We start from the raw sequence: 15,655 nt of genomic DNA on the forward strand, positions 1-15,655 counted from the left end.
TTTATACATGAATAAAAGCCTAAATTAAATCACTTCATCATATAAAGTGATTGTTTATTCATAAAACTAAACCGCCAGATACATATGGATTAGTTTTACTATATTTTTGAAGCGTCAAAGTAGTCGTTGCGTAGATGTCAATGGAGGGACAAAAATCTCTCAATTTTATTTAAAATATCTTCATTTGTGTTTCAAAGGTGAACAAAAGTCTTACGGATTTGGAACGACATGAGGGTGAGTAAATGTAATTTAAATTGTTGGGTGAACTAACCCTTTAAAATAAGGATTCAAACTCTCTTCCCACCATGCAATGAATGGCATGAAAACATGTTTAACTTGTTTATTTGTTTATCTATAATTGTCATCATTTTATGATCAATTTATCCAGAAGTTGTGGTAAATCCAGTAGATTTAGATTTATTTTCCTTCAACAGTTTGTTTCTTTCTTTTATGTTTCACTGTCTCCAGGTTTAGACTAAAGTGTCATAATACATGTTCTGTGAAAGCTAATTATTAAAAAGAAAAAATATGTACTAGGATTCAATATTGGTTTGTTTGTAATTTGTTTTGCTTATCACCATGATTTTTCTCATCATTGTTTTTTCTTTTTTAATTTCTACTTTTATTTAGCAAGGACCCATTACATTGTAAAATACAAATGACTGTAAATACACTTATAATGTTACAAATGATTTCCAGTAAATGCATTTTTTTAAACTTTTTTGTTCAAAGAATTAAAGACACTGAATTGTGGTTCCCACACTTATTAAGCAGCACAACAAGAGGGTTTCCAAATCAGCATTTTAGAGTTATTTCTTAAGGATAATGTGACGCTAAAGACTGGAGTAATGGCTGCTGAAAATTGAGCTTTGCACAGAAAAATATCAATTTGAGATATATAACAATAGAAAACATTTCATTTGAAATATTAAAAGGATATTTCACCCAACAATGAGAATTCTATCACCATTTATTCACCCTCAAGTTGTTCCTAGAGTTTTTTTCTTCCGTTGAACTAAAAGCAAGATATTGTGAAGAATGCTGTTAATCAACAGAAGAAATACTCTCAAGTTGTTCCAAACCTTGAATGAGATTGAGTAAAGTATGACAGAATTTTCAATGTTGGTATTAATATTTTACAATATTACTGTTATTGACTAAATTTTTTTATCAAGCAAACCCAACCCTGGTGAATATAAGAAAGGATATGTATGTAAACATGGTTCCCCGCGAAGCGGAATGAGACACTGCATCCCCTTGGGGACACTTTGGGTAATGACCGGTCTCTGGAGCATGTGTGAAAATGCGTCAATAAACTTGATATTGGGCAACGACAGCTTGTGACGTACTACTGGTGCAACTTGGAGTATAAAAGGGCACCTGTAGAACATGTCATCACCTCTTGTTTGAAGAAGATGTGTGCAAGAATATCTGAAAGCATGGCAAGGAGATGCAGTGTCTCGTTCCCCTTCTCTGGGAATCATGGTTATACGAATGATGTTACATGGTTACATTCCCTTTCGAATGGGAACTCACACTGCATCCATTTTGGGGACACTTTGGGGAACGAATGCACACGCTTCCATGCTAAAGTGCCTCATTGGCTGACATTAAACTCAAAAGGTCTCATTCATGTAACACGAGCAGAACGAATTTGTGTGTAAATCGTGTGTAAAGTGGTTCTGGCGTAAATTTTCGGATTCATTAAAATGTTCGTATTTTCCAAATGTTAGCTGATACGCAAGAAATCTTCATCTGCTCCCAGCCACGCATAAATGGTGCGCTTAACGTCCGAACGTTTTGCTCATTAATAAGGCTGCATTTTAATTCACCTTAATCGGGTACATATTTAAACAGCATTTTGAAAAAAATATTTTATATAGTAGTAATTATATACGATTATTATGAGAGCCATAACAGATCTGGTGATCGATGGCGGTTTCCACTTTGAATACGATTTTTCCGAAGTGAACTAATTAGTTTTTTGCTGTCAAGCTTAATGTTGAACCATTTTCTTCTGATTTCTGGGACTGTTCGATTAACAGATGAAACTCCATTAACTGCATCTGTAATATGCTGCCAAGATGCTGCCTTTTTTAGGACATCATACGCCACTATGTACGCTTGAAAATAAACTGTGCCGTTTTGAATGAACTTCTGATAATACAACTTAAATTTCTGCATCTGAGAAATCTTTCTTTTTCATTCGCATAATGGGCGGGATTTATGGTAATTGAGAATGAACGTGCATCCCATTTACGACTAGTTGGAATTCACTGGAATTCATTGGAACACACACTCACGTTTCACTATCACATCTGAGGTTTACGAAGTATTTGTGAATCAGGAGAAGAGTTTTCAGGAAGGTCTCTTTACGCGCAAATCACTCTCATATTTACTCGTATATTTACGAATGTTTCATGAATGAGACCCAAAGACTCTAAATGAGTCCCCATTCCAGAGGTACACACCAGCAGCTATCGTGACTAATTCCTTATGTCGAAAGCTCAAGCTGCATACCATATCAGAGAAAGTCTCAGGTTGGTGCTGCAGTAATTAACCAGTTTCATTAATAATTCAATTTGCCAATCGTCAACACTAGTCCATGAAGTTTTGCCCGAAGTGCACATCTGCGATACAAACTGTGACAATTCTACAGACAGGATTAAATGTCTAGTGCACATTTCTACTGAGATAGGCCTGTCTATGGAGACTGAGTTTGTAGTGGATACCGGCTCTGCAGTTATTCTGCCAGAGACATTATACAGCCTTTCCTGTTTTAGGAATCATTGTGTTCTCTTCTGAGAAATGCAACTTAGATTTTTGTTTGAATGGCCTGCATAAGCAGAAACATGCTTTAATAAATTGAAAGCAGGGCTGGTTGAGAGCCCAGTTCTCATGCTCTTTGATCCTAGTCTTCCAACTATCATGTCTACTGATGCATCGGACTATGGTCTTAGAGGGGTGTTGACACGACTCCACGCAGATGATGTAGAATACATTGTTTCCTTTGCCTCATTGTGGCTGAAAGAAAATACTCCACAGTGGAAAAAAGAGGCCTTAGCCAGTAAAGAAACGGCGTTCTCCCTTGTGGGGACATCACTTTACGCCACAAACAGGTCACAAAGCATTAACCACTTTGCTGGCTACAAAAGGAATTGGACGTGCTGGAATGAGAGTAGTGAGGTGGTCAGCCCGGCTGCTGGGTTTTTCTTGTGACATTGTGTACCGTCCTGGTGCTGTAGTCTTCTCTGGATTACCTTCTGTCTATGGAGGATTTCTCAACAGCTTCTGAATCCTGCCCTGAGCTGAGTTTGCTTAGAACGCAAATACTGAAGGGATGTTCACCTGACAGGAAGGAGGTCGATCCAGCCCTGTCATTATTCTTCCAATGGTGCAGTCGAGCGCTGGAATTAGAGTACTAAAAGTGTGTATTCTAATCAGTGGACTAGCCCATTTAGTGGAATAGCCCATTCTTCTTCAATTGTAATCAATAGTGCTGTATCAGCTACAGGGGAAATACAACTCTGTACTAGAACAGATATAAGAAATAGGAAAGCAAAATGCGGTACTACTTATAAACTGTGCATTCACAGCAGTTGAAGAAGTGGGATGCTAGCAGCGGAATAGCCTATTATTGTCCAATTATAATCCATGGAACTGTATTAGGTACAGGAGAAAATATCACTCTACGTTTCTATTTCTTAAATCTGTTATTGTACAAAGCGCGGTACTCCTCATATGCCTTTAAACAGCAATTGAAGAAGTGGGAAGTGAGTCGTGAAATAGCCCATTCTTCTTCAATTTTATTCTATATTGTATTTAGATACAATACCACTCTGTACTAAAAACCAAACACAAACAAAGTGTGGTACTGCCCATACTCATATAAATAATGTTTAAAGTTTACTCACAAAAAATACAACCATTGAAGAAGTGGGTCTTCACGGAATAGAAATAGTCCCCCATTCTTCTTCAATTGCATTCTATTGTGCTGTATTGGGTACAGGGAAGAAAAGCGCCCTGCACTACAACAAATATAATACATGGAAATCTGAATTACATCTAACTCCTCAAAGTCTCAGGAACGAATTGATCATTTAATTAAATGCAGCCAATTATCAATCGGACAAGTAAACATGGTCTGGATGAAAGGCAGAATATATAGAATAGTTTTAAGAATAGTTTCAAAGCTTGCATAATTACACATCATTAGTTTGCAGTGAAAAAAAAAATGAGAGAAAGGGAGTCTCCCATCTGCTCAATTCCCTCCACATTATATATTCTCTACAGACTCGTAATCTATGCGTTGACAAGGCAAACGCAAGATACGAGTCACTACATACTTTATTGCATAAGACTTTCTTCCCTCAAGAACAAAAGTCAACAGGGGCGGACCAAAACCCTATACCACATTCCTGTACACTCTGGGAATTTCTATGAATGAACACAGCCATCCCCCTCAAGAGCAGAGGACAAGGATGGCAAGTCCTCGATTTCCCCCTGCATCGATTCTCAGCACATTTACCTCCTCACAGCTAGACAGCTGAAGCAACGGGCTCTCACTCAAGGCCGAAGAAACCGCAACTCAGGTTTGCGAAACCAAAGCGAGAGCGCTGAATTCCGTGGGTGAGGGAAGGGAAAAGACTGAGTCCGTCTTGAACCCCTCCACCAACATTATTTTTCGAACCTGACCATCATCCTCGAACAGTGAAACTCAGGAGCAGAGCATGTGGTAATCTGGCAAGTAGTAATCTCTTGTAATGGAGAGAGCTCACCGCGCTGCAACCTGAAGACGAATGCAACTTCAAAAAAACGTGTGCAACTATAAAAACGCATTCAAATACAAAAACACATCCGCAAATTAAGAAAAACATCTTCATCAGTTCCACAACACACCTGTGCTCTACTCACAACACAACCAAATACAGAAACGCGCTGCAAATAACACGGTCCACAACGGAAATGTTTCCGGGGAACCAAATAAGTGACGGACCCGACCCGAGTTTCCTAAAAATGTTAGGTAATGTATGGCACTGACATACAGATATATAAAACGGATATTTTAACAGATTTTTATAAAGTAAAAATAAAAAATGAATAATTTATTTGCAACCGTTATGTTAATCATTATATTTCTGTCGTCAGAACAGCTATACAGCTGATGGACAAAGTGCTGCGTTGTTACGTTGTCTGTTGTTGATCCCTTCATCAAGTGCCAAACGGCTACATAAATGACACACTAGGTGTCATGCTCACGCCAAATTCCCACTTGAAGAGCTTTGCCATCTGCCCTTTGAAGGGAGTAGGGCATAGGGAAGCTCGCGAGCAATAAGCAAGTCCCAGTCGGGTCCGTCACTTATTTGGTTCCCCGGAAACATTTCCGTTGTGGACCGTGTTATTTGCAGCGCGTTTCTGTATTTGGTTGTGTTGTGAAACGGATGAAGATGTTTTTCTTAATTTGCGGATGTATTTTTGTATTTGAATGCGTTTTTATAGTTGCAAACGTTTTTTTTGAATTTGCATTCGTCTTCATCAGGTTGCAGCGCGGTGAGCTCTCTCGGCCACCGTACTATTCTCCACTCCCAAACAAACTATGCAAAACGCATTTGTATCCCTGCCTGTGAAGTAGCAAGGGCAGGAAGGAACACACTATTGTTTGCTCGCCATCAGTTCATCTCTGCTTTCCCTGCGATCCGAAACCTTTTCGCTGCCTCAGCAAACGCAATGTCATAAACGTGAGGTGCAAAAGCTTGATTCTGGTCCCTAAAGAAGATAATCAAGCCAGAGCAGAGCTCCCCACCATGACTCATCACAGTGCGTATATGTATATATATATATATGAAGAGTTCAGATGCAAAAGCTTCTAAATGCCAATTGAAATTTTCTTCAAGAATGTTCATTTTTATCAAGCTTGTATATTTAAGTTCAGTAATTTCACTTAAATGGCAATTCATAGGTAATCTTCATTGCCATTTAAGTGAAATTACTGAATTTAAATATACAAGCTTGATAAAAATGATTATTCTAGAAGAGAACTTCAAATGGCACTTAGAGGCTTTTGCATCTGAACTCTTCATATACATTTCCCTCAAGAGCTGACAGCACTTATTCTGCTCCCAATATTTCTCACACACTGAGACAAAAGGGTCCCAAAGACAAAGAGCTGATGACTTGTTCTACGGGCGTCCTTTCATACTCCCGGTCGCACCAGTAGTACGTCATAGGCTTTCGCCATCCAATGTCAAGTTCATTGTCGTGTTTTGAAGTGCTTGAAGAGTGACGGGCAGAAAAAAATTACCCAAAGTGTCCTAGAGGGATGAAATTCCCATTCCAAAGGGAACCAAAGTTTTAAACATGTGTTGTGTTTTGAGAATAAGATTTTCTTTTAAAAATAAAGATGCTCTGTGTGGTGTTTGTAACTGAAATAGCGCTGTGACCTCCAGTCTCTTTACCTCTGTGTCCTCTTGTAACAGAATGAATATTACTGTAGGTTGGATTTCCTGTGGAAGAACAAATTCAAGAAGGAATGTGAGGAAATAGAAACCATGGAAAATCTCAATCGCGTTCTGCTGGAGAATGTTCTGCCAGCCCATGTAGCAGAGCACTTCCTGGCCAGGAACTGGAAGAACGAGGTGAGAATGGAAAGAACAATAATAAGATGTACTGCAATTTGTTTACTGTTTGTATGCATCCAGATTCATAACATGCTGAAAATAGAATGCAATACTATTATTGTACTTCAAAGGTGTACCGCAAAGTTGTAATATGTCCTAATACTTTCATACCGACTTCCATCATGTAAAAGTTTTGAGGGAAAATTGGTTGAGATTACACTTTTAAAATAATGTTTTTTTTTTCTTTGTTTAGTTTGAAAGTCAGTCTTCAGATATTTTATACCTCAGCTTCCTTTTCCTCTGTGAATGACAGGATCTGTATCACCAATCATATGACCTGGTGTGTGTGATGTTTGCTTCTATCCCGGACTTCAAAGAGTTTTACACAGAATCCGACGTAAACAAGGAGGGTCTTGAGTGCCTCAGACTGCTCAACGAGATCATTGCAGACTTTGATGAGGTAACATATTGCTTCATGTATTTTGTAGGAAAAAAATAGCTGTTTCCTTTTTTACTCTTTAACTTTTTCCCATTGAAGTGTACTTCAAACTGTGGTGTGCAAATGCTGCTGGTTTGCTATAGAATTGCATTCGCCCATGAAATTCATATTATTTTGTCTAAAAATAAATATTGCCATGATGCAGTCCCTTTTCACAAAGCAGTTTTGATTGTTTGGTTGATGTTAACTGTATGGTTATGTTGTATTTCCTGTGTAGTTGCTCTCTAAGCCAAAGTTCAGTGGAGTGGAGAAGATAAAGACCATTGGAAGCACATATATGGCAGCCACTGGACTTAATGCCAGCCCAGGGCCAGAATATACTCAGGTATTAGGAATGTATGGATTCAATCAACCTGTCTGTCAAATTATACTTTTTTTTTTGTGTGTGTGGGAAAAATAGTGGGATTCCTATCAAAGTGAGTTTGTCTACTTTAATTCATTTAATACAATTTTCTTGTAATTCTTGTAAAATTTTGGAGTCCAATTCTACACTATTAAGATATATTAAGTAAATCATTGGTGTGAGTTCATTGTTTGGTAACACTTTTTATTCATAGTTGGTAGAACGTCTAAAGTGAACTAAAATAAAGTTTAACCCATTGTTTTGGCCGTTCATGTTTCTAGGAGCATGACAGGCAGTACATGCACATTGGTACCATGCTGGAGTTTGCCTTTGCACTAGTGGGGAAGCTTGATGTCATCAATAAACATTCCTTCAATGACTTCAAACTCAGAGTGGGTGAGTGAAAGCAAAAGACTACTATTATTGGGGTCTGAGCATCAAATGCTTATGAAGAATATACAGGGATGCAATGGCCATGTCTCTGTTTAAAATGCTGCAGTATGAGTCTTTAACCCTCTGGGCTTCTTCGTAAATGGGTTACACTTAGCTTTCTCCCGGTCAAAAACGGACGAAGCCTTAAAATTTAACTTTACTTCTTCCCAGGATAACCATTCAAATATATTTTTGTTCTATAATATTTTCTGATATATTATTTTTTATGATACTTTGCATTAATTATATAATTTTTATGAGCTATTTTTTCCATTAGAATTAATATACATATTTTTATTTTATATATATATATATTTTTTTTTCAATAAATACAACATTTCACATCAAAATAGAGTGTCAGCTAATAAAAAAAATAAAATAATTCAAGTAGAAGAGCGCCACCTAGTGGCTTTAAAAAATAGTTACATGTGTGCAATGTCCTGTACAGCCTGTAGGCTGCCTATAGCTTCCTATTCAAATACATAGAAAGGCTTTTTGATTCTTTTTGTTGGTTTAGACATGATTTCTCATGACTGTGTGCGTGTGTGTGTGAGTGCGCATTTGAGCAAGATTTTTTTTCTCATTTATTGATTTTATTTTTCATATTCTACAAATTTGCTGGTGCAGTCTTGCCAGTTTATCTGTGTAGTGTGTGTGTTTGTGTGCGTGTGTGTGTGGGGTTTTTTGCACTCTTGATGTTCTAGAGTGTCACCCATTGCTGTACACTTTTTTTCTGCACAGTTGCTGATCTGTAGCTTGTACCACCAAAAGTTTCTCTGAGTTTTCCTGTTTTTTCGTATTTCCCATTCATTTCCTATGTCGGTCATTTTTGACCGGGAGGAAGCTAAGTGTGACTTTTTTTTTTTACGACCCTTTAACAAATCAGAATCATCTCCTTGATTTTTTTGTGTGTTCATATAGGTAATGCAACAAAAGTCACCAAGTTTCAGCCCGATCCGATCAAGAAAAAAAATGAAACATTTCAAAACGTAACAGTTTTCGGTCATTTTTGACCGAAGAAGCCCAGAGGGTTAAGTGTGTCTTATATATTATGTATTATTTAAAAAGAGACAAATAATACAAATGAACAGCGATTAATTGGGTTTTAAGCAAATGTTTTCAACATCATTAGGATAAATATATTTGAATTAGCTTTTTGGAGATTGCAGATTTATTTGCAAATATATACTGTATATGGCCAAAATTGCCCCTTGCCCTCTGTGTCCACCATGCCCTTCTAATCACCCCCATATACTTATTGGCTTCATCACTGTCTCCTCCTGCATTTTTTTCAGTAGTAAGTCTATTGAACCATATTCACAGATTTAAATCTATGAGACCTAAAATTATTTTTTGTTTGGGTGAACAACATTAGTATTACAGCGTTCATCTATCATTCCCATTCATTGATATAAATCTTCCGAAAGTTCCCATTCAGGGAACTTCGAGCTGCGTGTAAACGCCGTGGGAACGCCTCTGCGTGACGAGTCATGAAGCACGTATGAAATCTGTCCAATGGCGAGACGGAACGTCATAGGCGGGGTGACGTATCGACCAGGAAACTATAAAGCATCCCCGAAACACAAGCGCAACAGCTTCTGAGTCTTCACAAGCGCTCTATGTATGAATATTGTCTGTCTGTCTGATATTGTATATATATATATATTGGAAAATATGGCGAGCAAACAACAGCAGAATTTCAGAAAGTGTGTTCATCCCTGCCCTCGCTTCATCACGGGTGGGGATACACACGATCTGTGTGTTGTTTGTTTGGGAGTGCAGCATGCTCAGTCGGCTCTCGAGGGGGCCGGCTGTGAGCACTGCGAGTGTCTGTCCATGAAGACACTTCGCTCCCGCCGGGCACTCTTCGAGGAGAGTGGTTCGGTGCGTGCTCCCCGCGGCTCGGGTCCCGCTGCTGCCGAGGCACAGCGAAGGCTTGCGTCGTGGGGTTCGCAGATGGATCTATCAGCGGGGATTGAGACGGGCCCCGCCCTTTCTCTGCCCTTACCTGGTAGATCCAGTGCCTCAGTTCTCGCTGCGGGGGTCCGCGTTGCGGTTTCTCCTGCCCGGGCTGAGGCGCCATCACTTCAATTATCCAGTTCTGAGGAGCTGGATGTTGAAAGTGTGGATGCAGAGTCTATGGACTCAGTGGAGATCGGGGACTCGCCATCCCAGTCTCCCGCGAATGTAGAGCTGATGGAGGTTTTGACTCGGGCTGTGGAAAAATTAACCATTGAATGGCCAGTTGAAAAACAAGAGTCGAGAGTAAAAAGTAAAATGGATGAGAGATTTTTAAAATCACACTCACTACCTCCACGCCGGTGTTTGCCATTTTTTCCCGATCTACACACCGAGGTGTGTAGATCGTGGAACAAACCAGTGTCAGCTAGAATTTTGACACAACAGACCTCTATGTACGCTAATATTGCTGGGTCTAGGGGACACGGTTATGGGGCGATGCCGAGGATGGAGGAAGTTTTGGCGAGCCATCTTTCTCCTGAGACGGCATCGTCTTTTAAAACACCGGCGTTGCCCACCAAGCCACTCAGAAATACTTCGGTTTTGGTGGGCAAAGCTTATTCAGCGGCGGGACAGGCAGCATCTTGCTTGCATACGATGGCCATCCTCCAGGCGTATCAAGCAGATCTGCTGAAGGATATGAGCGAGGGGGAGGTCGTCAGCACTGACGTGATTAATGAGCTGCGTCAGGCGGCAGATATTTCTCTCCGTGCCACCAAGGAGACGGCCAGATCAGTCGGCCGCTCTATGGCAGCCCTGGTGGCCACGGAGAGGCATTTATGGCTAAATCTGGCTAATATGAAGGAGAAAGATAAAGCTTTTCTCCTGGATGCGCCGCTGTCGACCGAAGGTCTTTTTGGTGGTTCTGTGAACGCAGTGATTGAGAGATTCCAAGAGGGAAAAAAGCAGGCAGCGGCGCTCCAGAAATGTCTCCCCGTCCGTACTCATCCTTCGGGGGCTGCTGGGCGAGAGCAGCCCCGCCCGTCGGGTTCCTCGCATAGGGCGCAGCAGAAGAAGAGCGTCGCGTCTCGGGCTCCTCCCCAGCAAAACTGGGCTGAGACGCGGCGTTCTCAGGCGAGGTCTTCCCGGGATAGAACCGATCTGAGGACGGTTATTGTCGCCAGGAAGGCTTCGTCGAAGAAGTCCTGACGCCACTGGTGTCAGGCTACTGAGGGTGGTCCCCACCGTGAGACAGAGGTGTTCGGCGCTGAATCCGGCGCCCGCTCTCTCTCGGTGCCCTCAGGGGTTCGTTCTGCCAACCCTGCCTGTAATGGGGCGTGCAGACGGTCCCAGCGAGCGATTTCCCGAGGGACGCTCGTTTGCTCCGAGGAGCGATACAGAACGGTCGTTGAACCCTGCCTGTGCGCGGTCACAGGGCGCTGTTTCTGTTTTAAAAACTACTCCAGAGGCCAGTCTCGAGAGGCTGGTACCCTTAGTAGAATTTCTGGTAGAATGGGGAAGTCTTCCAAATATATCTCGTTGGGTCCTGCAGACTATCGAACGCGGGTACGCGATCCAGTTCAGGTCGCGTCCACCTCGTTTTCGGGGGATTTTGCCCACAGTGGTGACCCCCGAGCAGGCTCTGGTTATGGAACAAGAAGTGAAAGCTCTGCTAATGAAGGGGGCGATAGAACGAGTTCTTCCTCCCGACAGAGAGCTGGGGTATTACAGCCGGTACTTCATTGTTCCGAAGAAGGATGGGGGGCTGCGCCCGATTTTAGACCTGCGCCTCTTAAATCAGTCAGTAGGGAAGCTCAAGTTCAAAATGCTGACTCTCAAGCAGATCGTGTCACAGATCAGGTCCGAGGACTGGTTTGTCACGATAGACCTAAAAGACGCGTACTTCCATATCTCCATCCTTCCGCAACATCGGAAGTTCCTGAGGTTCGCTTTTGGGGGCGAAGCGTACCAATATCGGGTCCTTCCATTCGGCCTAGCGTTATCTCCTCGAACCTTCACGAAATGCATGGACGCGGCCTTGGCTCCGCTGCATCTCCAGGGCATTCGCATTTTAAATTACATCGACGATTGGTTGATTCTGGCTCAATCAGAGCATCAGGCGATTCGGCATCGAGATGCCGTCCTCGCCCACATCAGAAGGTTGGGGTTGAGACTCAACGCCAAGAAGAGTGTGCTTTCGCCAGTTCAGCGGACCACTTTTCTAGGCGTGGTATGGGATTCGACGACGATGCAGGCACGTCTGTCGCCGGCTCGTATAGCCTCGATTATCTCGACTGTCACGCAAGTGAAGCTAGGCCAGTCACTCACTGTAAAGGAATTCCAGAGAATTCTGGGTCTGATGGCAGCAGCATCCAACGTGTTACCGTGCGGCCTGCTGTACATGAGACCACTACAGTGGTGGCTCAGGACCAAGGGGTTCTCCCCGAGGGGAAACCCGCTCCGCAAGATCAAGGTCACGCGACGTGGTCTCCGTGCCCTGGCTATGTGGAAAGAACCTTGGTTCCTGTCCCTGGGACCTGCGCTGGGAACTCCGTGTCGCCGGGTAACGGTGACGACGGATGCCTCTCTCACGGGCTGGGGAGCGATCATGAGTGGTCGCTCGGCCCGCGGGCTGTGGCAAGACCATCATCTCCGATGGCATATAAATTGTCTAGAGATGATGGCGGTGTTTCAGGCTTTGAAACACTTTCTCCCAGACCTCAGAGATCATCATGTTCTTGTCCGGTCAGACAACATGTCTGTGGTCTCTTACATAAACCACCAGGGGGGTCTGCGCTCACGTCCATTGTACAAGCTGGCGCGCCAGATCCTGTTGTGGTCCCAGGGGAAACTTCGGTCGCTGAGAGCGATTTATATCCCAGGATACTTAAATCGGGGAGCGGACATCCTGTCGAGGCAGGGGCCGAGGCCCGGGGAGTGGAGACTTCACCCCGAGGTGGTGGAGCTCCTTTGGAGACACTTCGGTCGGGCCGAAGTGGACCTCTTTGCGTCCAGGGAGAACTCACACTGCCCGCTGTGGTTTTCCCTGAGTCCTCCAGCTCCATTGGGGCTGGATGCGTTGGTACAGGAGTGGCCGAGGGCACCCCTGTACGCTTTTCCCCCGATTGCTCTGCTCCCAGGGGTTCTGGAAAGGATTCGCCAGGAGGGGGCCAGTGTACTTCTGGTGGCCCCCCGTTGGCCAACCAGGGTATGGTTTGCGGACCTGATTTCCCTTCTCGAGGGTCCTCCTCTGGAGATTCCGGTCAGGAGGGACCTTCTGTCTCAAGCGGACGGGGGGATACTCCACCCCCGTCCGGAACTGTGGAGGTTGTGGGCTTGGCCTCTGAGGGGGCCCAGCTCATAGATTCAGGTCTCTCGACTGAGGTCGTGGAGACCATCCTCCAGTCCAGAGCCCCATCCACGAGGAAGTTGTATGCCTCGAGGTGGAAACTGTTCACCTCTTGGTGTGGAGAGCGACAGTTGGATCCAGTTAACTGCCCGTTGCCGGCAGTGCTGGAATTCCTTCAGGAACGCTTCTCCACAGGGTTATCGTACTCCACACTAAAGGTGTACGTGGCGGCCCTATCCGCTTACCATGTCCCTTTGAGTGGAGCTTCTCTTGGGAGACATCCCCTGGTAACCCGTTTCCTTCGTGGTATCCTGAGGCTGAGGCCGGTAGTGCGTACGAGGGTACCGACCTGGGATCTAGCGGTTGTGTTGGAGGGGCTCTGTTTAGCCCCTTTCGAGCCCATTGATGAGGTGCCTGAGAAGTTTCTTACTCTCAAAACCATCTTTCTCCTAGCCATCTCTTCCCTAAAGAGGATTGGAGATATTCAGGCGCTGTCGGTTTCCCCCTCGTGCTTGGAATTTGCTCCCGGTATGGCGAAGGCTTTCATCCTCCCTAGACCAGGGTATGTTCCGAAGGTTCCAACTACGGTTGTCAAACCTATAGTGCTACAGGCCTTCTGTCCTCCTCCGTTTCGGACACCAGACCAGGAGAAACTAAATCTGCTCTGCCCGGTGAGGGCCTTAGACGCATATGTCCACAGAGCTGCCCTGTGGAGGGAATCAGAACAATTATTTGTCTGCTTTGGGCCTCCTAATAGAGGTTCTGCGGCGTCTAAGCAGAGAATGAGTAAGTGGGTGGTCGAGGCCATTTCACTTGCTTATGAGTCCTCTGGTCAGCCTTCTCCCTTGGCTGTCCGGGCTCATTCAACCCGGAGTATGGCTGCCTCTAAGGCATTTTTATCAGGAGTTCCCTTGTGTGACATCTGTGAGGCGGCAGGATGGTCTTCACCTCACACATTTGTGAAGTTTTACCATCTGGACTTCAGCTCCACCCCTGGGGCTCAGATGCTTTCGTCAGAATGTGCACTCTGATATTCATACAACGGACACCTGCTCGCATGGCGGCGTTGGTATTAGCGTTCCCACGGCGTTTACACGCAGCTCGAAGTTCCCTGAATGGGAACGTCTCTGGTTACGTATGTAACCTTAGTTCCCTGAAGGGAACGAGACGCTGCGTGTCTATGCCATACTCCCAGCATGCCCGTGAGCGCTTGCTTCAGTCCTATCAGAAGCTGTTGCGCTTGTGTTTCGGGGATGCTTTATAGTTTCCTGGTCGATACGTCACCCCGCCTATGACGTTCCGTCTCGCCATTGGACAGATTTCATACGTGCTTCATGACTCGTCACGCAGAGGCGTTCCCACGGCGTTTACACGCAGCGTCTCGTTCCCTTCAGGGAACTAAGGTTACATACGTAACCAGAGACGTTCTGTTAGCCTCCTGAGCAAACCAAAAGTGGTTACACTTTATTTTGATAGTCACTTTAGACGTTCTACTAATTACAAGTAACTTTTCAACTACATGTCAACTAATTGTCATTAGAGTATTAGTATATTATAGACCATTTCACAAGATGTAAACAACACTGGTCCATAAACACTTCCTGTTTCAGTTTGTAACTGTTTTCTTTATTTCACATGTAAAGAAAACATCTTAAAGATGTTTGTTTAACTTTTTGATTCAGTTTTAAATGTTCTGTTGGTTGTATTTTATCCCAGCTTTTATGTAGTGTTAAAAAACTGAAACAGGAATTGCTTCTGGACCAGTGTTGTTTACATCTTGTGAAATGGTCTATAGTAGACTGTCAGTAGACTGTTATGGTGCTTTTCCACTGCATAGTACGGTACGGTTCGGCTCAGTACGCTTCGACTCGGCGCGGAACAGTTCGGCTCGCTTTGCGTTTCCACTGCAGTAAAGTGTGTGGGACTGATCGTTATTTGCGCGCGCCTCTACTGCCATGACATCATCTTAAAAGCGCCACATTTTCAAACCCACAACACAGGAACAATGGAGACTATCGAGGGGATGATGTTCCTGATTCTCGGTATGTGGTTGTTTTTAACTGCTAGACGGAAAAATGTGTTTAAAATGAGGCTGATGGCAGCAAAACAAAAATACTGCTAAAAAAGTGTCTCGTGTCGCAAATCCAATGACGCTAGTAGTGACGCTGGTAGTGACGATTCTGTCTGACCAATCAGTGATCTGCAGTGTTTCACGAATCACGTCACATTTCAACGCATTCTCATCCCAAAGCGCCATATACAACGCTTTTGCAAAAGCGTAAATATCCAACGCACATGGCACCCTTTAACGTCTAATGAGACGCTTCGGTTATGGTTAAGTTTAGGTATGGTGTAGGGTAAGGGTTAGACCACTAGGGGGCGCCTTCTGTCCAAATATATCTGCGTCTCATTTGACGTTAAAGGGTGCCATGTGCGTTGGATATTTACGCTTTTGC

General features: G+C 43.7%; 1 protein-coding gene across 1 annotated transcript in view; it reads left to right on the forward strand.

Annotated features, from left to right (window-relative positions):
• Positions 1 to 15,655, forward strand: part of adcy2a (adenylate cyclase 2a) — a 186,986-nt gene that overhangs the window by 168,553 nt on the left and 2,778 nt on the right. Inside the window, exons 20-23 of the mRNA XM_039694380.2 lie at positions 6,477 to 6,635; positions 6,931 to 7,077; positions 7,334 to 7,441; positions 7,741 to 7,855. Of these exons, the coding sequence (XP_039550314.1) occupies positions 6,477 to 6,635; positions 6,931 to 7,077; positions 7,334 to 7,441; positions 7,741 to 7,855 (529 nt within the window). The remainder of the gene's footprint in view (positions 1 to 6,476; positions 6,636 to 6,930; positions 7,078 to 7,333; positions 7,442 to 7,740; positions 7,856 to 15,655) is intronic.

This window comes from Pimephales promelas, chromosome 12, assembly GCF_988280905.1.
Source record: "Pimephales promelas chromosome 12, fPimPro1.hap1.1, whole genome shotgun sequence".
NCBI lineage: Eukaryota > Metazoa > Chordata > Actinopteri > Cypriniformes > Leuciscidae > Pimephales > Pimephales promelas.